The 23,016-nt window shown below is 37.3% G+C and overlaps 1 protein-coding gene across 4 annotated transcripts in view; it reads left to right on the top strand.

Moving 5' to 3' along the window:
- Positions 1-23,016, top strand: part of BRIP1 (BRCA1 interacting helicase 1) — a 202,974-nt gene that overhangs the window by 90,727 nt on the left and 89,231 nt on the right. For all 4 annotated transcript variants that reach the window (XM_023732687.1, XM_023732689.1, XM_023732688.1 and 1 more), the window contains 4 exons: positions 386-540; positions 1,861-2,026; positions 2,144-2,284; positions 5,713-5,874. In XM_023732687.1, coding sequence (XP_023588455.1) covers positions 386-540; positions 1,861-2,026; positions 2,144-2,284; positions 5,713-5,874 — 624 coding nt within the window. The remainder of the gene's footprint in view (positions 1-385; positions 541-1,860; positions 2,027-2,143; positions 2,285-5,712; positions 5,875-23,016) is intronic.

Here is a 23,016-nt window from a genome sequence, read left to right as displayed (position 1 = left end):
TCATTTTGCTTGTCATATAGTCACATTGTTCTTAGCATTAGAGTTACTCCTAGGAGATAATTTGGCATTTATGATGGCACATCATCACTTTTAAGCCCTTGGAGAAACCATTTGGTACATTTTTATGTAGTTCATTATTTTTGAAGGGCGCTAAATAATATCCTGATTGCACAAAGAAGTAGCGAACCTCCTAAATGTCTAACTTATTAAAGTGTTTTTAACTCTGAGGAGAATTTGGCTTATATGGGAATCCAGAGTGCATTGTAGGTACTTGTCTATTAATGATGTTCACCTACAATTTCAATGAATATTTCATTTGGGTTTTATTATAGTTTTGAGAAGTCCCCCCCTGCCAACTTGTACTTAATATGGTAATTTCTTATAGGGACATTTTTCTGCTGTCCTTCAAAAAGAAGAAAAAGTCTCATCAATTCATAGTAAGGAGGAAGCAAGAGAAATACCTGTTATTAGTGCTTCAACTCAAATAATGCTCAAAGGACTTTTTATGGTACTTGATTATCTTTTTAGGCAAAATAGCAGGTAAGTGAAGATATCTGTATTTTTCTTCTTAAAAATATTAGCCTAATTGGGTGCTAACATGCGTTTATTGCATACTAGTGGTTGAGTAAGTAGGAGAATCATAAGTGGTATAGATAATGATAATGTGTTTGTTATTGGTCTCAAATCAATTGAAATTAGTCTTTATTAATGAAAATGAGTATTGAAATCACTAAATTAATACATTGAATTAATTCAGCATTGAATTCATGGTGCTCCAGTACTAAATTTAAGCATTAAAGGCTATGAATTTTCTTTTAAATATGGTCTAGATTTGTTTTTTCCAGTGTCAGGATGTCTCTTTCCTGTTGTATGAAGCCTCTGTTTCGTGTAGTGGAAAATGAAAAGCAGTCAGTTTCCTGTATGTTACCCCTTAAGAGTTCTTCGGTGGTGTAAATGGTTAACTGCTGGACTACTAACAGAAAGATTGACGATTTGAACCCATTCAGAGGAACCTTAAGTCTGGTGATCTGCTTCCGAAGGGTCACAGCCTTGAAAACCCTGCGGAGTGCAGTTCTACCCTACAGCACATTGACTCGATGGCAACTTAAATTAGAGTACTACCTGGTTCTAGTATTTTTATAAAATTCTGTCCATAGATTGTTGAGTACTTGACCTGAATGTTGAGATCTGATCTATCCAGAGGTGAAATTAGCAGTGAAATATTATAATGAGGATAATATGCAGAATACCACTTTTTATTCTGTTTAAGCCTAGATGTTTATACCCTTTACTGAAAGACATTATGAACTAGATGGGATCACAGAGATCATCTGGTTCATTAAAATTTCTTCATTAAAGATAGAAGAAAACTGTGACCCAGATTTTAAAAGACCTGTAAAATTTTATAATTAGCTCCTAAAACTTTCTTAACTTCCCTAAAAAACTCTTTCCATTTTATCATGAAATAGAAAAACCCCACATTTTAGTTTCTTTAACAGTGATATTGTCTTCTATTTTGTAACTAACCACATAACATACAGTACAAAGAGCTCTGGAGAGGGAGTTAAGAGGTCTGGGTTTTAATTCTGTTTGAAAAATGGGGATGGGAAGTGGGTAATAAGGGATGAATGGTTAGATGAGATGATTTCTAGTATTCCCTCTAAGAGTGAGTTGATTTTATGATTTAATGCTTAATTTATATCAGAATTACTGAATTTAATTAGTTGTAGGGGTTATTGGTGGGGAGAATGTTATCTTTGAATGTCAATTGAATTTTAATATAATCAGTTTTTATATTGTATGTAGGTGAGATATTATATGTTATAAAGTTTCACTATTAGCATTTTCTTTTTCGTCTAGATTTGCAGATGATTATAAAGTTGCTATTCAACAGACTTACTCTTGGATAAATCAGACTGATATTTCAGATAGAAACGGGTTCTTTGCTCTACCAAAAAATAAGAAACGTTCTCGACAGAAAACTGCAGTTAATGTGCTAAATTTTTGGTGCTTAAATCCAGCTGTGGTAAGCCTGTTATGTTGTGAATGAAATTTTTTTCCTCTTGCTCAATATTAATAATTGAATGAATGTGTTTGACTCTTTTAAACGTGATTTTATGTACCAAATATTGTTTCCTTTTAGGCCTTTTCAGATATTGATGACAGAGTTCGGACAATTGTTTTGACATCTGGAACGTTATCACCAATGAAATCGTTTTCATCAGAACTTGGTGTTACATTTTCTATCCAGCTGGAGGCTAATCATGTCATTAATGACTCACAGGTTAGTATTTCTTTTAAGGCACTCAGACTTTCTACCTCAATATAATTCTATGTAGTAATCAAATTAGAAGGTATCTGTAGTGCCAGCAAACAGACTCATAAAAAGTCAACATTTTAGTTTTAAAATAAAATCTACCAGTTGTTAATCAACAAAAGGAATACTAATAAATAGCATTCCTTCAACCCAGTGCATAAAAATACACATTTTGGATGTGGACACAGTATTGCAATATACTTATTTGAATAAATTTTAGTTTTTTCTAAGAAAATTAAAAACAAAATAAAAATTTGGATTCTTTACTATAGTTGCTATTGTATAATTATTTGTTTATGTGTTTCTCTTTTACATTAGACTATGGTATGTCTTTATTCTTTTTATATCTTCAGTGTTCCTTCATACCTAGATGTATACCTGGCATTTAGCAAGTGTTCAACACTTGGTTGAATATCTGAAATGGAATTAGAAATACTCTTATATGAGTCCAGTGACTTAAGATTTCAATTTTTTATAAAAATACCTTATAAATGTTATTTTAATTTTCTAAAGAATGTTTAAATTCTCATTTTCATTTTCTTTTTATCGAGTAATTTAAAGTTGTCAACTACTAATTGCTTAACACCACCTGTGTGTCTAATACAATTTGAGTTCTGTTAGAAAGTAGTCTGTAGACATCATGACAATTTGCCCTTAATTACTTTAGCGTGTCTCTCCTAAGAACAAGGACCTTATCCTACATAACCACAATAACATGATCACACTCAAGAAACTTCATATTGATACAACACAGTCAATTTTCATATTTCCCTAATTGTCCCCAGAATGTCCTTTATTCTTGTTTTTGATTTTGTTTTTAAATTCAAGATCCAATGAAATATCATACATTGCATTTGGTTTTCATGTCTTTTTAGTTTTCAACCTAGAACAGTTTTCTTGCCCTTTTTTTCCTTACATGATTGACATTTTTGAAGAATCCAGGTCACCAGTTGTCTTGAGAACTGTTTTATAATCTGAATTTGTATGATTGTTTCCTCATGATAAGATTCATGTTAAACAGTTTGGCAAGAATAGTAGATAGGTGAAATTGTTACTTTCCATTTCATTATATTAGGAGTCACAAAATACCACTTTGTACCATTACTAGTTGATCATTTGGTTAAGGTGGTGTCCATCAGACCTCTGCATCATAAAGGTATATTCTATGGGTTGATACTTTGAGACCATGTAAATATACTGTTACCCAGTGTTTTTAGCATCTATTGATGATCTTCACCTTATATCAGTTATTACACTGATAGTTGCAAAATGGTGATTTTCTAAACCTGTCATTCCTTCTACATGTTTTAGCTAGGCATTCTTATGTAAAGAAGAGCTCCACCTTCTCTCTTTTGATAAAGTGTCAGTAGAGACTCATGGTTTTGTTTTTTTATTTTAATTCAAAGTGTTATAATTCATTATAATAAAAAAAAATTCGGTGCTCATATTGTCCTAAATTTTGCCTTCAAGCTCTTATGTTCTTTTAACCTGTCCTTCTTAGTCTTTGAGTTCTTTTTTCCTCTGGCCTGATGAGAAAGGCTCATCTTATATTTTTCCTGTTCCAAATACTTATTTTTCCTGTCCCAGGTACTAGAAAAAGTCATTTCTTCAAGGAGCCTGGTTCTGTTTAATGGGGAAACCAAGATCTGGGTGCTAGTAATGTTCATTGCTACTGTGGTGTCATTGCTTCTATGTCCTTTCAGTGGACAGAGCTAGGAAATACATATATTATTTCAAGTCATGGATTCATATGGATGCTGCCAATTCAAATCCAGCATAACAGGATTCTTTCCCATCTCCTTCTCTTCCATATTCCTACCTCTTTTCTCGCTCAGTAAAAACCCTGGTTTCCAGAAGCATCAATATATTTAATGATTTGTTCTGTCTTACTGTATCACAAAATACCAATATAGTATCAGTAGAATATTAATACCACTACTAATTCAAACCTAAGTTTTTTGCAGCTTTTTGTTTGTTTGTTTGCTTATTGTTAGACTGTATCCCATTAAGGGTGTATAGTCACAGTACTGTGTTCAAAGGTTGCTTGAATTCTGTGTGGTTGTGTAATTAATTGCTTATACAATACAGTTAGCTTCATTTGTTTGCTTTTTTCATCCACTTTATTTTGTGAGTATATAAATTATATACATGGTTCAGAAGTCAAAACTATGTAAAAAAGTATTTTCAGGAAAGTCTCAAGTCCATTCTTATTCCTTTACTCTGGTGTTTTTAAACTATCATTTCAGTGGTAAAATTCTTTCCCCCAACCAGAAACATGGCAGCAAGGGAAATATTTATATTCACTGATGTAGCTGAGATATATGTTTAGCCTACTGCCTGCCTAAATGAAGTGAAAAGGATATATCCCAACTCTCTGAGTATGTCAGCATCTTGCTATGATCTTTGTGGTCAGTTGCTCAATATGTAGTGAAAATAAATGGGGGTCAGTTATTTACATTCATTCAGAATCCTGTGGAGGTCAGTATATGTAAATATATAAGTAGCTACAGAAAGAAACATATGAGGGTTAAATTTTCTACTCACATCAGCTGACATAGTTTATGTCTTTATGAATATGATGTTTTTGAAAATCAAATCTTTGCCCTTTCTCAATATATGGTTCTGTTAACTAATTTTCAGAGATCAGCATGTTTACTAGAGTGATAAAATTGACTACAACCATTTTGTATCTTTGTATTAAAAATCAATGTTTTAGTGAATCTTGCAGTTAATTCGAAGTATTATAGGGCTATTAAATTTTCCAACCAGCTAATCTATAGTGTTTGGATTATCTTTAGATTCCTAGTAAAGTTTGTTCTTTTTCCTAGTCAAATTAACTAGACCAAGGCTAGATCCATATGAATGTAGCATAATTGCAAATAAGTAAAATTTGGTAGGTCTGATTTTCTGTGACTAGTTAGCATAGATATTTGAGCACCGATGAACATGTGAAAGAGTAGTTCCTGTCATTGTTAAGTCTTAGATAATTATGTGTTGCAGATCATACCCCCAACCCAATGTTTTTGAATATCTGATTCTATTATTGGCGTATAGACCTAAAGTATTCATTTTGTTTGTTCATTTATTCATCCAAGAAAAAAAAAATTGTTATGTGCTTAATTTTGCAAAGCTGTTGAGGAGAGAGATAAATAAAACCCCTTTTGCCCTTAGAACTTTCATTCTAAGAAATCAGTGATCTGCCTAAACAAAACCTTTATAAGTTAAATCTATATGAAATTAACTAAAGGTAATAAGAAAAAAACAGCATTTTTAAAATAAATTTCTTCTAAACTTGCTTGATCTTTTGACATATATGTAATTAAGGCTCCCAACTAAGTGGTAATTTGCCAGCCTAGTTTAGACATAACTCTAATACTGAAATATTTGTCCTCTAGGTTTGGGTTGGCACCATTGGATCAGGCCCTACAGGACGGAATCTCTGTGCTACCTTCCAGCACACTGAAACGTTTGAGTTCCAGGATGAAGTGGGGGCACTTTTGTTATCTGTGTGCCAAACTGTGAGCCAGGGAATTTTGTGTTTCTTGCCATCTTACAAGGTAAGGGAATATTTGTTGTTTCTTTTGCCTTTAAAAAATCATGCAGAATTACTCAATAAACTTCCTAGTGTCAGAGAGCAACAGGGAAACAATTATACAGTCGTCCCCCCCCTTATCTGTGAGGGATACATTCCAAGACCCTCAGTGGATGCCTGAAACTGCAGATAATACTGAACCCTATTATATATACTAAATTTTTTCCTATACATACATACCTATGATAAAGCTTAATTTATAAATTAGGCACAGTAAGAGATTAACAACAATAACAAATAATAAAATAGAACAATCATAACAATATACTAAAAGTTATGTGAATGTAGTATCTGTCTGTCTCAAAATATCTTATTGTACTGTACTCAAGCTTCTCTTCTTGTGATAACATGAGATGATATGATTTTTTTTCTTTATTAAGTCGAGTTTCACTTAAAGGAAACATTTTATGGCTTCTCTTTGGCATATATGAATTGCAGCGTTACTACTCTTGCGCTTTGGGGCCATTAATTAAGTAAAATAAGGGTTACTTGAACACAAGCACTCTAATACTGTGACAGTCGATGTGATAACCGAGAGACCTACTAAATGACAAATGGGTGGATAGTGTATAGAGCGTGGATATGCTGGACAAAGGGAAGATTCACGTCTGGGGTGAGATGGCACAAGATTTCATCATGGTACTAAGAACTGTGTGCAATTTAAAACGTATGAATTGTTCATTTCTAGAACTTTCTATTAAATGTTTTCAGACAGCTGTTCACTGCGGGTAACTGAAACCACAGAAAGCGAAATTTGTGGATGGGGGGGACTACTGTAGTTGTCTAAATGTCATATATTGTTTCACTTATTTATTGATTCACTAAGATACCAAACCTGTTGCTGTTAAGTCTATTCCAACTCATAGCAACCCTGTAGGACAGAGTAGAAGTGTCTCATAGTGTTTCCAAGGCTGTAATCTTTATGAAGCAGACTGTCACATCTTTCTCCTGTGGAGCAGCTGGTGGGTTCAAATCGCCAACCTTTTAAATTAGCAGTGGAGCACTTAGCCACTGTGTCACCAGGGCTCCTTTTGACTAACATACTGCCTGATTATTCTATCACTGTTTTACTTAAAAGCCTAAAAGACTTAAGCAATGTTAGTTATAAAAGAGGACTGTTTATATGTACATTATTTTTATTCTTAGGGGCAACTTGATATTTTCATAGTTGAAGGAAAAAGGAGCATTCTTAATTATATTTTTGAATGGTTAAGTAATCTGAATCTAAAGCCAAACTGTTGTTGCTGGCCATCTTTTTTTTTCATGCATCTGGCCAGAAAAAAAATTAATGATTTTTTCTTGTTTTTAGAGTCACTCTGGTTTTTAGTAATATTTTCCTGAGTTAAATTAAAATTATATAATGTATTTTGATCCTCCTGATACTCAAAGTATTGAAGCCACATATAATTCCTGATAGTAATATACACTTAATCAAAATCTAAGGTAAATTCCCATGTAGACAAGTGGCATTTCCTTTTCTTTCTTCATAGGAAGCTATACATCTAAGGATAGAAGCATAAGCAAGTAATGTATTTGAATGACAGTGTTGTACTTTTGGCTGTGCTACTGTCTTTCCATCTATAAAAAGTGGTGTGGCATCAGACCTTGTCTAACTTCAAGGGGAGACGGAAGAATCAAGATCAGCATCAGCCCAAGGCTGATTCTCATTAGGTGGAGGTCAGACATACCTCCATCCTCCAACTTTTTTTTACCAGTTCTGACACCAGCTGCCCCTCCATTGGCACTCTATACTTCTCTGCTGGGTTCGAGAATTCTTTGCAATGGCCGCTCAGAACTCACAGACCATACTCATGATTATGGGGTTTATTAGGGAAATAGCAGATTACAGTTCAGAATCAGGATCAACTTGAAGGTACAGGAACAACTCAGGATACAGTTCTACAAGGACAACTTCTTCTCGGCCGTGCCTGCAGGCAGGCCTCTCTCTTGGCCCTTGGCCCTCGCTCTTGGCCTGGCCTGCTCAAGCAAGTGTTACAAAGCTCTTTAGCTCTGCAGATAAGTGCCCTGAGGCACCCCACTCCTCCAGGAAGCCTTTTGCTCGAAGGCTGTCAGCTCCCTCGCTACATGAATTGGTAAGCCTAGCCTGCCGGTCCCTTGCAACTGTCATCTTGTGCCACCTTCAGTGTTATAGCTCTCTCTCTGTGTCCTGGGTCTAGGAAGTTCTCAGCACAGGGACCCTGGGTCCAAAGGACTCACTCTACTTCTGGCTCTTCTTTTTTTTTAATATTATGCTTTAGGTGAAGGTTTACAGAGCAAATTAGTTTCTCATTAAACAATTTATACTCAAATTGTTTTGTGACATTGGCTTCCAACCCCACAATGTGTCTACGCTCTCCCCTTCTCCACCCCGGGTTCCGTTTCCATTCCTCCAGTTTCCCTGTCCCTTCCTGCCTTCTTTTCTTTGTTTTTGGGCTAGTGTGTCCATTTAGTCTTGTATACATGATTGAACTATGAAGCACATTCCTCACATGTGCTATTGATTGCCCTATACACCTGTCTAATCTTTTGCTGAAGGGTGAGCCTTGGGAGTGACTTCAGAACTGAGAAAGGGTGTCTGGAGCCTATACTCTCGGGGTTTCTCTGGTCTCTGTCAGACCAGCAAGTCTGTTTTTTTTTTTTTTTTTTTGTAAATTTGAATTTTGTTTTTCATTTTTCTCCCGCTCTGTCCAGGACCCTCTATTGTGATCCCTGTCAGAGCAGTTGGTGGTGGTAGCCAGGCACTATCTAGGTGTTCTGGGCTCAGTCTGGTGGAGGTTGTGGTAGTTGTGGTCCATTAGTCCTTTGAACTAATATTTCACTTATGTCTTTGGTTTTCCTCATTCTTCTTTGCTCCAGCCAGAATGACACCAGTCGATGTAGTTTAGACGGCCACTCACAGGCTTTTAAGACCCCAGATGCTACACACAACATTCGGATGTAGAACATTTTCTTTATAAAACTTATACCAGTTGAGCCAGATGGACCCCAAGACCATGGTCCCCCAAGGAGTTTGGATGTGTCTGTGAAGCTTCTGTGGCTTTGCCTTGGTCAAGTTGTGCTAACTTTCCCCGTATTGTGCACTGACTTACTCTTCACCAGTTACCAATTATCTACAATCTAAACCAAACCCAAACCGAACCCATTGCTGTCGAGTTGATTCCGACTCATAGTGACCCTATAGGACAGAGTAGAACTGCCTCATAGGGTTTCCAGGGAGCACTTGGTGGATTTGAACCGCCGACCTTTTGGTTAGCAGCCGTAGCTCTTAACCACTACACCACCAGGGTTTCCATCTACTATCTAGTTAGTGTTTTTCCCATCCACTACCCCCTCCCTGCCCCATAACCATCAAAGATTATTTCTTTCTGTCTGTAAACCTTTTCATGGGATTTTATAATAGTGGTCTCATACAGTATTTGTCCTTTTCTGATTGACTTATTTCACTCAGCGTAGTGCCCTCCAGATTCATCCATGTTGCAAGATGTTTCGCAGATTCATCATTGTTCTTTATCTTTGTGTAGTGTTCCATTGTGTGTATATACCATCGTTTGTTTATCCATTCATCAGTTGCTGGGCACTTAGGTTGTTTCCATCTTTTTGCTATTGTGAAAAATGCTGCAATGAACATGGGTGTGCATATGTTTATTCGTGTGATAGCTCTCTAGGATATATTCCTAGGAGTGGGATTGCTGGATCATATGGTATTTCTGTTTCTAGCTTTTTAAGGAGGTGCCGTATCATTTTCCATAGTGGTTGTACCATTTTGCATTCCCACCAGCAGTGCATAAGAGTTCCAATCTCCCCACAACCTCTCCAACATTTGTTATTTTCTGTTTTTTTGATTAGTGTCAGTAGTGTTGGGGTGAGGTGGTATCTCATTGTAGTTTTGATTTGTGTTTCTCTAATGGCCAGTGATTGCGAGCATTTTCTCATGTTTTGTTAGCTGCCTGTCTTCTTTGGTGAAGTGTCTGTTCATATCCTTTGCTCATTTTTTAATTGGATTATTTGTCTTTTTGTTGCAGAGATGTTGGATTTCCCTATAGATTTTAGAGATTAGACCTTTGTGGGATTTGTCATAGCCAAATTTTTTTTCTCAGTTTGTAGGTTCTCTTTTCACTCTTTGGGTGAAGTCTTGATGAGCATAAGTTTAATTTTTAGAAGATCCCAGTTATCTAGGTTATCTTCCAGTGTTTGTATATTGTTAGTTATGGTTTGTATCCTGCGTCTGTCATATATAAGGCTCCCTAGCACTGATGGCATAGTGGTTAAGAGCTTGGCTGCTAACCGAGAAGTCAGCAGTTTGAATCCACCAGCAGCAACTTAGAAATCCTATGGGGCAGTTCTGCTCTGCCCTATAGGGTCACCAGGAGTCAGAATTGACTCAACGGCAACGGGTTTGGGTTTTTTTCGGTTAGCATTGACCCTATTTTTTCTTCTATGATCCTTATAGTTTTTGGTTTTATATTTAGGTCTTTCATCCATTTTGAATTAGTTATTGTGTATGCTTTGAGATATGGGTCCTGTTTCATTTTTTTTACAGATGGACATCCAGTTTTACCAGCACCATTTGTTAAAAAGACTTGTCTTTTCCCCATTTAATGGACTTTGGGCCGTTGTCAAAAATCAGGTGGCTGTAGGTAGATGGATTTACATCTGAGTTCTTGATTCTGTTCCACTGATCAATGTGTTTGTCATTGTACCAGTACCAGGCTGTTTTGACTACTGTGGCTGTATGGTAGGTTCTGAGATCAGGTAGTATGAAGCCTCCTACTTTGTTCTTTTTCTTCAATAGTGCTTTGCTTATCCAGGGCCTCTTTTTTTTTTCATATAAGTTGGTGATTAGTTTTTCCATCTTGTTAAAGAATGCTGTTAGTATTTGGATCATGATTGTATTATATCTCAGATTTCTTGGGTAGCATTGACATTTTCACAATGTTGAGTCTTCCTATCTATGAGCATGGTATGTTTTTCCATTTATGTAGGTCTCTTGGTTCCTTGCAATAGTGTTTTGTAGTTTTCTTTATATAGGTCTTTTATATTTCTGGTTAGATTTATTCCTAAGTATTTTATCTTTTAAGGGGCTATTATGAATGATGATGCCTTCCTGATTTCCTTTTCAAAGTTCTCTTTGTTGGTGTATAGGAATCCAACTAATTTTTGTATGTTGATCTTGTAGCGTGCTACTCTGCTGACTCTATTAGTTCCAGTAGTTTTCTTGTGGTGTCCTTAAGGTTCTCTATGTATAGTATCATACACTCTACAAATAGGGACAGTTTTACTTCTTCCATACCTATTTGAGTGCCCTTCATTTCTTTTTCTTGCCTTACTGCTCTAGCTAGGACATCCGTCACTATGTTAAATATGAGTGGTGATTAAGGACACCCTTTCTTTTTTCCATTCTCAGGAGGGGAATGATTTCAGCCTCTCTCCATTGAGAATGATGTTGACTGTTGGTTTCCTATAGATGCCCTTTATTATGTTGAGGCATTTCCCTTCTATAACTATTTTATTTCATTGTACTTTAGATGAAGGTTTACAGAACAAATAGTTTCTCATTAAACAGTTAGTACACATATTGTTTTATGACAGTGGTTAACAACCCCACAAGTCAACACTGTCTCTTTTCAACCTTGGGTTCCCTATTACCAGCTTTCCTGTCTCCTCCTGCTTTCTAGTCCTTGTCCCTGGGCTGTTGTGCCCCATTAGTCTCATTTTGTTTTATGGGGCTGTCTAATCTTTGGCTGAATGGTGAACCTTGGGAGTGGCTTCGTTACTGAGCTGAAAGGGTGTCTGGGGACCATACTCTTGGGGTTTCTTCAGTCTCTTTCAGGCCAGTAAGTCTGGTCTTTTTTTGTGAGTTAGAATTTTGTTCTACATTTTTCTCCAGCTCTGTCCAGAATCCTCTGTTGTGATCCCTATCAGAGCAGTCAGTGTTGATAGCCGGGCTCCATCTAGTTGTACTGGACTCAGTCTGGTGGAGGCTGTGGTAGTGGTGGTCCGTTAGTCCTTTGGACTAATCTTTCCTTGTAACTTGTTTTCTTCATTCTCCCTTGCTCCCGAAGGGGTGAGACCAGTGGAGTATCTTAGATGGCTGCTCACAGACTTTTAAGAACCCAGATGCTATTCACCAAGGTAGAATGTAGAACATTTTCTTTATAAGCTATGTTATGCCAGTTGAGCTAGATGTTCCCTGAGACCATGGTCCCCACAGCCCTCCGCCCAGCAGTTCAGTCCCTCAGGGAATTTGGATTTGTCTGTGGAGTTTCCATGACCTTTCCTTGTACAGGTTGTGCTGGCTTCCCCAATATTGTGTACTGTTTTACCCTTCACCAAAGTTACCACTTATCTATAACTATTTCATTGAGAGTTTTTATCAGGAATGGGTGTTGGAGTTATCAGCTGCCTTGTCTACGTTGATTGAGATGATCATGTGATTCTTTTATTTATGTGTGGATTACGTTGATTGATTTTTATAATGTGGAACCATCCTTGCATACCTGGTATGAATCCCACTTGGTCAGGTTGTGTAATTTTTTTTTAATATGATAGTGAATTCTATTGGCTAGAATTTTGTTGAGAATTTTTGCATCTATGTTTGTGAGAGATATTGGTCTGTAATTTTCTTTTTTTTGTAGTGTCTTTGCCTGGCTTTGGTATCAGGGTAATGCTAGGTTCATAGAATGAATTTGAAAGTATCCCTTCCTTTTCTGTGTTCTGAAATAGTTTGAGTCGTACTGGTGTGCGCTCTTCTCTGAATGCTTGGTAGAATTCTCCAGTTAAGCCATCTGGGTAGGGACTTTTTTCTTTCAGGAGTTTTTTTTTTTTTTTTTTTTTTTAAATTACCTTTTCAGTCTCTTCTCCTGTTATGATTATGTTCCAGTTTTCTACCTCAGTTTGTGTTAGTTTAGGTAGTAGCATATTTCTAGAAATCTGTCCATTTCCTTTAGGTTTTCAAATTTATTGGAGTACAGTTTTTCATAGTACTCTGTTATTATCCTTTTTATTTCAGTTGGGTCTGTTGTAATGTCCCCCATTTCATTTCTTATTTGGGTTATTTCCTTCTTCTCCTGTTTTTCTTTTGTCAGTTTGGCCAGTGGTTTGTCAATTTTGTTGATTCTTTCAAAGAACCAACCCTTGGTTTTGTTGATTCTTTCTATTATTTTCTATTCTCTATTTTATTTATTTCTGCTCTGATCTTCATTATTTCCTTTCCTCTGGTAGCTGTGGGATTTTTTTTACTGTTCTCTATTTGTTCAAGTTGTAGGGCTAACAATTCAATTTTGTCCCTTCTTCTTTGATGTGTGCATCTGTTGCTGTAAATTGATCTCTGAGCACTACCTTTGCTGTGTCCCAAAGGTTTTGCTATGATGTGTTTTCATTCTCATTTGATTCTAGAAATTTTTTGATTCCATCTTTGATATCTTGTATTACCCAGTGGTTTTTAAGCAAGGTGTTATTCAGTCTCTTTTTTTTCCCTCCTTATTCTTCCTTTTATTGATTTCTACTTTTATGGAGCTGTGATTAGAGAAGATGCTTTTTAGTATCTCAGTGTTTTGGATTTTGTTGAGGGTTGCTTTGTTGCCTACGATGTGGTCTGTTCTGGAGAATGTTCCATGTGCGTTGGAAAAGAATATATACTTTGCTGCTGTTGGGTGGAGTGCTATGTATGTCTGTGAGGTTGAGTTGGTTGATTGTGGCATTTAGATCTTCTGTATCTTTATTAATTTTCTTTCTAGATGTTCTGTCCCTTACCGAGAACAGTGTTTCCTACTATTATTGTGGATCTGTCAATTTCTGTTTTTAGTGTCGTTAGAGGTTTTTTTTTAATGTATTTTTGAGCCTTGTTGTTGAGTACATAGATATTTATTATGATTATGTCATCATGATGGATTGTCCCTTTAATTGTTATATAATGTGCTTCCTTGTCTTTTATGGTGACTGTTGCCTTAAAATCTATTTTATCTGAGATTAGTATTGCCACTCTTACTCTTTTTTGGGGGGCTGTTTGCTTGATATATTTTTTCCATCCTTTGATTTTTAATACATTTATGTCTTTGTGTATAAAATGTGACTATTGTGAATAGCATATTGATGAGTCTTTTTTTTTTTTTTTTAATCCATTCTCTCATTCTCTGTGTGGGTACATTTAAGCCATTTACATTCATTCACTGTGATTATTGATAGGTGTAGTTCATTGCTATTGTTTCGTAGTGCCTTTTTTGGTGGTGCTGATGTTTTCTTTTTTCCCTTTGGTCTTCTGTGCGGAGTTCCTTTTGTTTCAGAATTTTGTTTCATCTCTTTCATTTGTGTAGATTTTGTGTTTACTGAGACTTCATTTTTTTCTTCTTCATTTTGATGAGTAGGTGTGTTAACTTTCTTTGTGGTTACCTTGAAATTTACCCTTATCTTCCTAAGTTCGAACCAGTCTTTTGGTACCTGATTTCACCTTGACTTCCTGCCCTTTTGAAAGTTCTATACTTACACTATGTATTCCCCCTTTTATTGTTCTGAAATTGCCATCATGTACAAATTGATTTGTCTATTTCCCCATTTTGAATATTTTAGTTTTGTCCTTGAGAGTTCATTACCTAGATTGGTATCTGGCTAATACTGACCTTTGTCCTAGATTCAAGTTGTTGTCTGATATTTTTGGTTTTCTAACTGAAGAACTCCCTTTAATACTTCTTGTAAGTCTGCTTTGGTTTTTACAAATTCCCTTAATTTCTGTTTATCTGGAAATGTCCTAATTTCACCATCATATCTGAGCGAGAGTTTTGCAGGACATATTTTTTCTGGATTGGCAGTTTTGTTCTTTCAAGGTTTTATATATGTCTTCCCATTGCTTTTTGGGCTGCATGGTTTCTGCCAAGTAACCAGAGCTTAGTCTTATTGTTTCCCCTTTGTGACTTTTTGTTTTTTTCGAGCTGCTCTCAGAATTCTTACTTTGTCTTTGGTTTTGGCAAGTATGATGATATATTGTGATTTTCTTTTGGGATCTGTCCTATATGGGGTTCTTTGAGCACCTTTAGTGGTCAGCTTTTCATCTTTCATGATATTAGGAAGATTTCTGTCAGCAAATCTTCAAAGATCCTGTGTTTTCAATTTCCTCCCCCTTTACTGGAACTCCAATCACACACAAATTTGTGCTCTTGATTGTGTCCCACATAGTTGTTAGGTTTTCTTCATTTTTCTTCATTCTTTTCTTTGGTTTTTCGTTGTAGAAAGTGGTATCCATGGATTTTAATTTCACTGATCCTATCTTCCATTGTTTCAAGTTTGCTTCTGAAACTTTCTGTTGCATGGTCCATTTCTGAAATTTTGTTGTTTATGTTTTGAATTTCTAATTGTTGTTTTTGTATGGTTTCTAATTGTTTATTTATTTTGACATTTTGTTCTTGTAATATTTTCCTAAATTCTTCTTTTGCTTTGTGTTTTCCTTGATTTTGGCTGTGTTTTGGTTGATTTTGTCTGTGTTTTCTTTGATCTGTTTCCTAATCTCCTGGAGAGCCCTGAATATTAGACATTTGAATTCCCTATGAGGTAGTTCCAGAGCCCTGGTGTCACAGTGATTAAGAGCTATGGCTACTAAAAGGTCAGCAGTTCAAATCTACCAGCTGCTCCTTGGAAACTATGGGGCAGTTCTCTGCCCAGTAGGGTCTCTATGAGTAAGAATTGACTTGATGGCAATGAGTTTTTGGTTTGGTATCAGGTAGTTCCAGTGCTTTTTCTTCTTCTGGAAGGTTGTCTGGTACTTTATTCTGGTTGCTTACTGGAGTCATCTTGTCCTTTTTTTTTTAAGTTTTGATATTGTCTGCTATCTATGAGACATACAGGTATTTTCTTTGTTTATTGATTTTAGGTTTATTTCGTCCTGCTTTTTTGTTTTATTTGGTTATGTCTGGGCTAGTGGGCCAGGCAGGCTTGGTTGCTTGCTGGTCCTTGGGCATGATATTTCTCACCACCTTGTCCAGGTGTGCAGGGCTCGTTGCTTGGCTGTGGTGCAGCAGGACAGGTACAGTGGGGGGAAGGGGTGGGGATGGGTTGTTTGTGACATGAACTGGGCTGTGGCCAGGGGCTGGAGTGGGGCTGGGCCCAAGCTGGCGGGGAGTAATCGGGGGCCCGGGCCTGTTCCCCTCAGCATTGCAGAGCATGACAAGGCAGAGTCCAAGCTGGTGGGGAGGGATTTCGGGTCCAGGCTAGTTCCCCTCAGCACCAGAGAGCATGAGGTAGGGCACAAGCCAGCAGAGAGGGTTCTGGGATCCAGGCCAGTTCCCTCAGTGCCATAGTGTGTGGCAAGGCAGGGCCCAAGCTGCGGGCAGGGGTCTAGGGTCCGGTCAGCAGTCGGATGAGTGAGGTGGGTAGACAGGCGAAAATGGGCAGAGGGGCTAGATGGAGGAGGGCAAAGGGTGGGTTGGTGTTGTGGTTCCTGGCTGTCAGGACTGCTGGGATGGGGTGGTTCTATTCACCAGAGGGGTGGGGGTTGTAGGAGGATGCTGCTCATGAGAGAGTCTGGGTTCCTCCTTGAGTTGCAGCCAGCAAACATGGTCTTACTTAGCCCTGGGTGTGTCTACGCCATATCTTTGTCTCCTATTGGGAATTTCATGGAGGCGCCTTCCTGCGTATGGGGTTGTTGGCTTTATTCCAAGATGGCCATGCTGTGTCATGCCATTTAGCCAGGAACCTCAACTCCATATTTCTACTCCTTCGCCATTTCCTATCAGTTTCTTCTTCTCAGTGGCTTCTGATCTAGTGCTGTATCCCTTCATTTAAAGTTCAGGGTTCCAGGACTGACGTATTTGTTTTAGTTGGTTTTTTGGGTCGTTGTTGCAGCAGGATGGCTTACTGCATCTAACTAGTCCACTATCTTGGCTCTGCCTCTCAGCTCTTCTTCTTGATGGTGGTGAGGTTCCCTTTCCAACCTCTGGGATTGGCTCCCTTTAAGGCTAGCAGGATGCCAAAACCGACCAATCCCCTACGAGGGTTCCATGCACATTATTTGTGTAGTCCGTCCCATCCCTACAAGTATTCCATGCATCTTATTTGCATTAGCAAAGGTGTCCAATCCCCTTGGTAGGCCACAAGCACCTTATTTGCATAGTCCCATGTAATCATTTAATGGGAGTTATGAGACCATGGCATTCGCTGCTTGTTGCCATCAACTCGATTCCAACTTGTAGTGACCTTGTAGAACAGAGTAGAACTGCCCCATAATGTTCCCAGGCTGTAAATCTTTATGGAAGCAGACTGCCACATCTTTCTCCAGCAGAGCAGCTAGTGGATTCAAACCACTGAACTTTTGGCTAGCAGCTGAGCACTTAACCACTGAGCCACTAGGGCTCCTTGCCATTGGCTAGAAGGGCCATATTAAAGCAATTCACTTTGCTGCACTGTCCATATACATACTTTATTAGACAGAGACGTACTAAACCAGTCTGTCCTCCTATAGACAAAGGAATTGATTTTGGAAGAAATTTAATCAGTTTATTATTTCACAAGAGTGCTAAAAATAAAATGGACATAAACATTTTTTAAAAATATCCTTAATAGAAAGCAAGATTTATTATAGAGTATGAACATCCATACAGGCATACCTTGTTTTATTGCGCTTCGCTTTATTGTGCTTCACAGATTTTGTGTTTTTTACCAGTTGAAGGTTTGTGGCACCCCTGCATCGAGCAAGTTTATCGATCCCATTTTTCCAGTAGGATGTACTCACTTTGTGTCTCTGTGTCACATTTTAGTAATTCTTGTAGTATTTCAGACTTTTTCATTATTATTGTGTCTGTTATGGTGATCTGTGATCAGTGATCTTTGATGTTACTATTGTAATTTTTTTAGGCACCACAAACTGCACCCATCTAAGATGGTGAACTTAATAAATGTTATATGTGTTCTGACTGCTCCACTGACCAGCCATTCCCTCATTTCTCTCCCTCTTCTTGGCCTTCCCTATTCCCTGAGACACAACAGTATTGAAATTAGGCCAATTAATAACCCAACAATGGCCTCTAAGTATTCAAGTGAAAGGAGGAGTCACACGTCTCTCACTTTTAATCAAAAGCTAGACATGATTAAGCTTAGCGAGGAAGGCATATCGAAAGCTGAGACAGGCCGAAATCTAGGCCCCTGGCACCAAATATTTAGCCAAGTTGTGAATTGAAAGGAAAAGTTCTTGAAGGAAATTAAAAGTGCTACTCCAGTGAACATACGAATGATAAGAAAGCAAAACAACCTTATTGCTGATATGGAGAAAGTTGTAGTGGTCTAAATAGAAGATTAAACCATCTACAACATCCCTTAAGCCAAAGCCTAATGCAGAGCAAGGCCCTAACTCTCTTCAGTTCTATGAAGGCTGAGAGGGTGAGGAATCTGCAGAAGAAAAGTTCGGAGCTAGCAGAGGATGGTTCATGACGCTTAAGTAAAGAAGCCGTCTCCATAACATCAAAGTGCAAGGTGAAGCAGCAAGTGCTGATGTAGAAGCTGCAGCAAGTTCCCAGAAGATCTAGCTAAGATAACTGATGAAGGTGGCTACACTAAACAGCAGAATTTCACTGTAGGTGAAACAGCCTTATATTGAACGAAGCCGTCTATGACTTTGATAGCTAGAGAGGAGAAGTCACTGCCTGGCTTCAAAGATTCAAAGGACAGGCTGACTCTCTCATTAGGGGCTAATGCAGCTGGTGCCTTTAAGTTGAAGCCAATGCTCGGTTACCATTCCAGAAATCCTGGGGCCCTTAAGAATTATGCTAAATCTACCCTGCCTGTGCTCTATAAATGGAACAACAAAGCCTGGAGGATGGCAGATCTGTTCACAACTTGGCTTACTAATATTTTAAGTCCACTGTTAAGATCTACCATTCAGATAAAAATATTCCTTTCAAAATATTACTGCTCATTTACAGTCCACCTGGTCACCCAAGAGCTCTGATGAAGATGCGCAAGGAGATTAATGTTGTTTTCATGCCTGCTAACACAACATTTGCTCTGCAGCCTGTGGATCAGGGACTAATTTTGACTTTCAAGTCTTATTATTTAAGAAATACATTTCGTGAGGCTGTAGGTGCCATAGATAGTGATTCCTCTGATGGATCTGGGCAAAGTAAATTGAAAACCTCCTGGAAAGGATTCACCATTCTAGATGCCATTAAGAACACTCGTGATTCATGGGAGAGGTCCAAGTATCAACATTAACAGGAGTTTGGAAGAAGTTGATTCCAACCCTCATGGATGACTTTGAGAGGCTCAAGACTTTGGTGGAGGAAGTAACTGCAGATATGGTGGAAATAGCAAGAGAACTAGAATTAGAAGTAGAGCCTAAAGATGTGGCGGAATTGTTGCAGTCTCATGATAGAACTTTAACGGATGAAGAGATGCTTCTTAAGGAAGAGCAAAAAGAGTGGTTTCTTCAGATGGGTTCTACTCTTGGTGAAGATGCTGTGAACATTGTTGAAATGACAACAAAGCATTTAGAATATTACATGAACTTAGCTGATAAAGCAGCAGCAGGGTTTAAGAGGATTTACTCCAATTTTGAAAGAAGTTCTGCTGTGGGTAAAATGCTGTCTAACAGCATTGCATGCTACAGAGAAATCTTTCGTGAAAGGAAGAGTCAATTGATGCATCAGATTTCACTGTTGTCTTATTTTAAGAAATTGCCACAGCCACCCTAACCTTCAGCCACCACCACCCTCCACCAGTGAAAACATTACAGCTCACTGAAGGCTCAGAAGATGGTTAGCATTTTTTAGCAATAAAGTATTTTTTAATTAAAATAAGTACTTTTTTTTAGACATAATGCTATTGCACACTTAATTGACTACTGTATAGTGTAAACATAACTTTTATATGCACTGGGAAACCAAAGAGTTTGTGTGATGCTTTATTGCAATATTCACTTTATTGCAGTGTTGATGAAAAAGCTACAATGGAAAAAAACCCAGCCTGTTTGTAGAAGAAGGCACCATGTCTTCTGATACCAGTGTTGTCAAATGAGATTCTTTCCATTAGCTAATTTCAGTAGTTTAAAAACTATTTTAAATATTGATATATTGAGATGAAATATATTACTTCATAGGAGGAAAATAACATTATAAATGGAATGTCACTTCCTAACTTAATTTCTTGGAGTAGGTATAATAAAACAAAAAAACAGGAGCCATTGCCGTCAAGTTAATTGTGACTTGTAGGGTTTCCAAGGCTGTGGAAGCAGACTGCCACATCTTTCTCCTGTGGAGTTTAACCAGCTGGTGGGTTCGAACCCATCAGGGCCCCTAACAGCTATAATACCAAAACCAAACCAAACCCATTGCTGCTGAGTCAATTCTTTCTCGTAGTGACCATGTAGGTCAGAGTAGAATTGCCCCATAGTGTTTCTAAGGCTTTATTCTTTACGGAAGCAGACTGCTACATCTTTTTCCCTCTGAGTAACTGATGGATTCAAACCACCGATCTTTCAGTTAGCTGGTGAGCTCTTTAACCACTGCACCACCAGGGCTTCTTAGTAGCTATAACAAATGGTAGTACTCTTACCATTTATTAGTTTATTATACTGACTAATGCGTGAGTTCACAGACCATATCATTTATATATACTTCTTAGCAGATTTATGTATTGCCAATAATAAATAAATTATTTTCTGCATCTAGTTTTTAACTAGAAAAAAAGGCAAAGAAGCAGAAAATAAACTTTCAAACATTTTGTTTCACTGTTAGTTTATATTTCTTTAGTTAATAGAATTATTGTTCTGTAAGTTTTTTATTTTTTTAATGTATTTAAGTTTCTTATTTAATGTTTGTTTATACAGTATTTATCTTTTTAAATGTAGTATGGCTTTTAATATATGGTATGGATATTAACTCTCTATGGTACATACCATAAAATTTTTTCCAGTTTTCATTTGCTATTTAATTCTTTGTTATAATTTTTGGGGGGTTCTTTTTTTTATTGAGGTGAAAATATACACAGCAATGCTGTCTACAAGAGACACACCTTAGAAACAAAGACGTAAATTTATTAAAAATCAAAGTATGGAAAAAAATATATCAAGCAAACAGCTCCGAAAAAAGAGCAGGAGTGGCAATACTAATCTCAGATAAAACAGACTTTAAAACAAAATCCACCATAAAAGACAAAGAAGGACACTATATAATGATTAAGGGACGATCCATCATGAAAACATACCATAATAAACATCTATGCACCCAATGACAGGGCTCCCAAATACATAAAACAAACTAACAGCACTGAAAAGAGAAATTGACAATTCCACAATAATAGTAGAGGACTTCAACACACCACTCTCGCTAGAGGACAGAACATCTAGAGAAAAACTCAGCAAAGATACAGAAAACCTAAAGGGCACAATCAGCCATCTTGACCTCATAGACATGTATAGAACACTACACCCAACAGCTGCAAAGTACGCATTCTTTTCCAATGCATGTGGAACATTCTCCAGAATAGACCACATCTTAGACCACAGAGCAATCCTCAATAAGATACAAAACGCTGAGATAATACAAAGTATCTGCTCTGACCACAGCTCCATCAAGGTAGAAATTAACAACAGGAAAAGCAGGAAAGAAAACCATTTACAGGGAAACTGAGTAACACCCTGCTTAAAAACCACTGGGTAATAGAAGAAATCAGAGATGGAATAAAAAAATTTCTAGAGTCAAATGAGAATGAAAACACATCATACCAAAACCTTTGGACACAGCAAAGACAGCCCTCAGAGGACAATTTATAGCAATAGACACACACATCAAAAAAGAAGAAAGGGACAAAAATCAAAACATTAACTACACAACTCGAACAAATAGAAAGAGAACAGCACAAAGAGCCCACAGCCACTAGAAGAAAGGAAATAATAAAGATCAGAGCAGAAATAAATGAAGTAGAGAGTAGAATAACAGTAGAAAGAATCAACAAAACCAAAAGTTGGTTCTTTGAAAGGATCAACAAAATCGACAAACCACTGGCCAGACTGACAGAAGAAAAACAGGAGAGGACTCAAATAAACCAAATAAGAAATGAAATTGGGGACATTACAACAGACCCAACTGAAATAAAAAAGGATCATAACAGAGTATTATGAAAAACTATACTCTAACAAATTTGAAAACCTAGAGGAGATGGATAAATTTCTAGAAACACACTGCCTACCCAAACTAACACAAAGTGTTGTTGAAAATCTGAACAAACCCATAACAAGAGAAGAGATTGAAAAGGTAATAAAAAAAACTCCCAACAACAACAACAAAAAAGCCCTGGCCCAGATGGCTTCACTGGAGAATTCTAGCAAACATTGAGAGAGGAGCTCATACCAGTACTACTCAAACTATTTCAGAACATAGAAAAGGAAGTGCACTTCCGAATTCATTCTGTGAAGCCAGCATAACCCTGATACCAAAACCACGCAAAGACACCACAAAAAAGGAAAATTACAAACAAATATCTCTCATGAATATAGATGCAAAAATTCTGAACAAAATTCTAGCCAATAGAATTCAGCATCATATCCAAAAAACCAGTACACCACGACCAAGAAGGATTCATAGCAGGTATGAAAGGATGATCCAACATTAGAAAATCAATCAACTTAATCCACCACATAAATAAAAGGAAAGAAAAGAATCACATGAATCATCTCAATTGATGCAGAAAAGGCATTCGACAAAGTCCAACACCCATTCCTGATAAAAACTCTCAATAAAATAGGTACAGAAGGGAAATTTCTCAACATAATAAAGGGCATCTATGCAAAACCAACGACCAACATCATTCTTAATGGAGAGAGGCTGAAAACATTCCCCTCAAGAACAGGAACAAGAGAAGGATGCCCTTTATCTCCACTCCTATTTAACATTGTGATGGAAGTTCTAGCTAGAGCAGGAAGGCAAGAAAAAGAAATAAAGGGCATCCAAATTGGTAAAGAAGAGTTAAACTGTCCCTGCTTGTGGATGATATGATACTATACATAGAAAACCCTAAAGAGTCCACGAGAAAGCTACTGGAACTAATAGAAAGATTCAGCAGAGTAGCAGGATACAAGATAAACATACAAAAATCAGTTGGATTCCTATACACCAATAAAGAGAATGATGAA

The sequence above is a fragment of the Trichechus manatus genome, unplaced genomic scaffold, assembly GCF_000243295.1.
Source record: "Trichechus manatus latirostris isolate Lorelei unplaced genomic scaffold, TriManLat1.0 scaffold00054, whole genome shotgun sequence".
Lineage (NCBI taxonomy): Eukaryota > Metazoa > Chordata > Mammalia > Sirenia > Trichechidae > Trichechus > Trichechus manatus.
The sequence above is the reverse complement of the archived record's forward strand: the minus strand, read 5'-3'. Positions and strand labels throughout refer to the sequence as shown.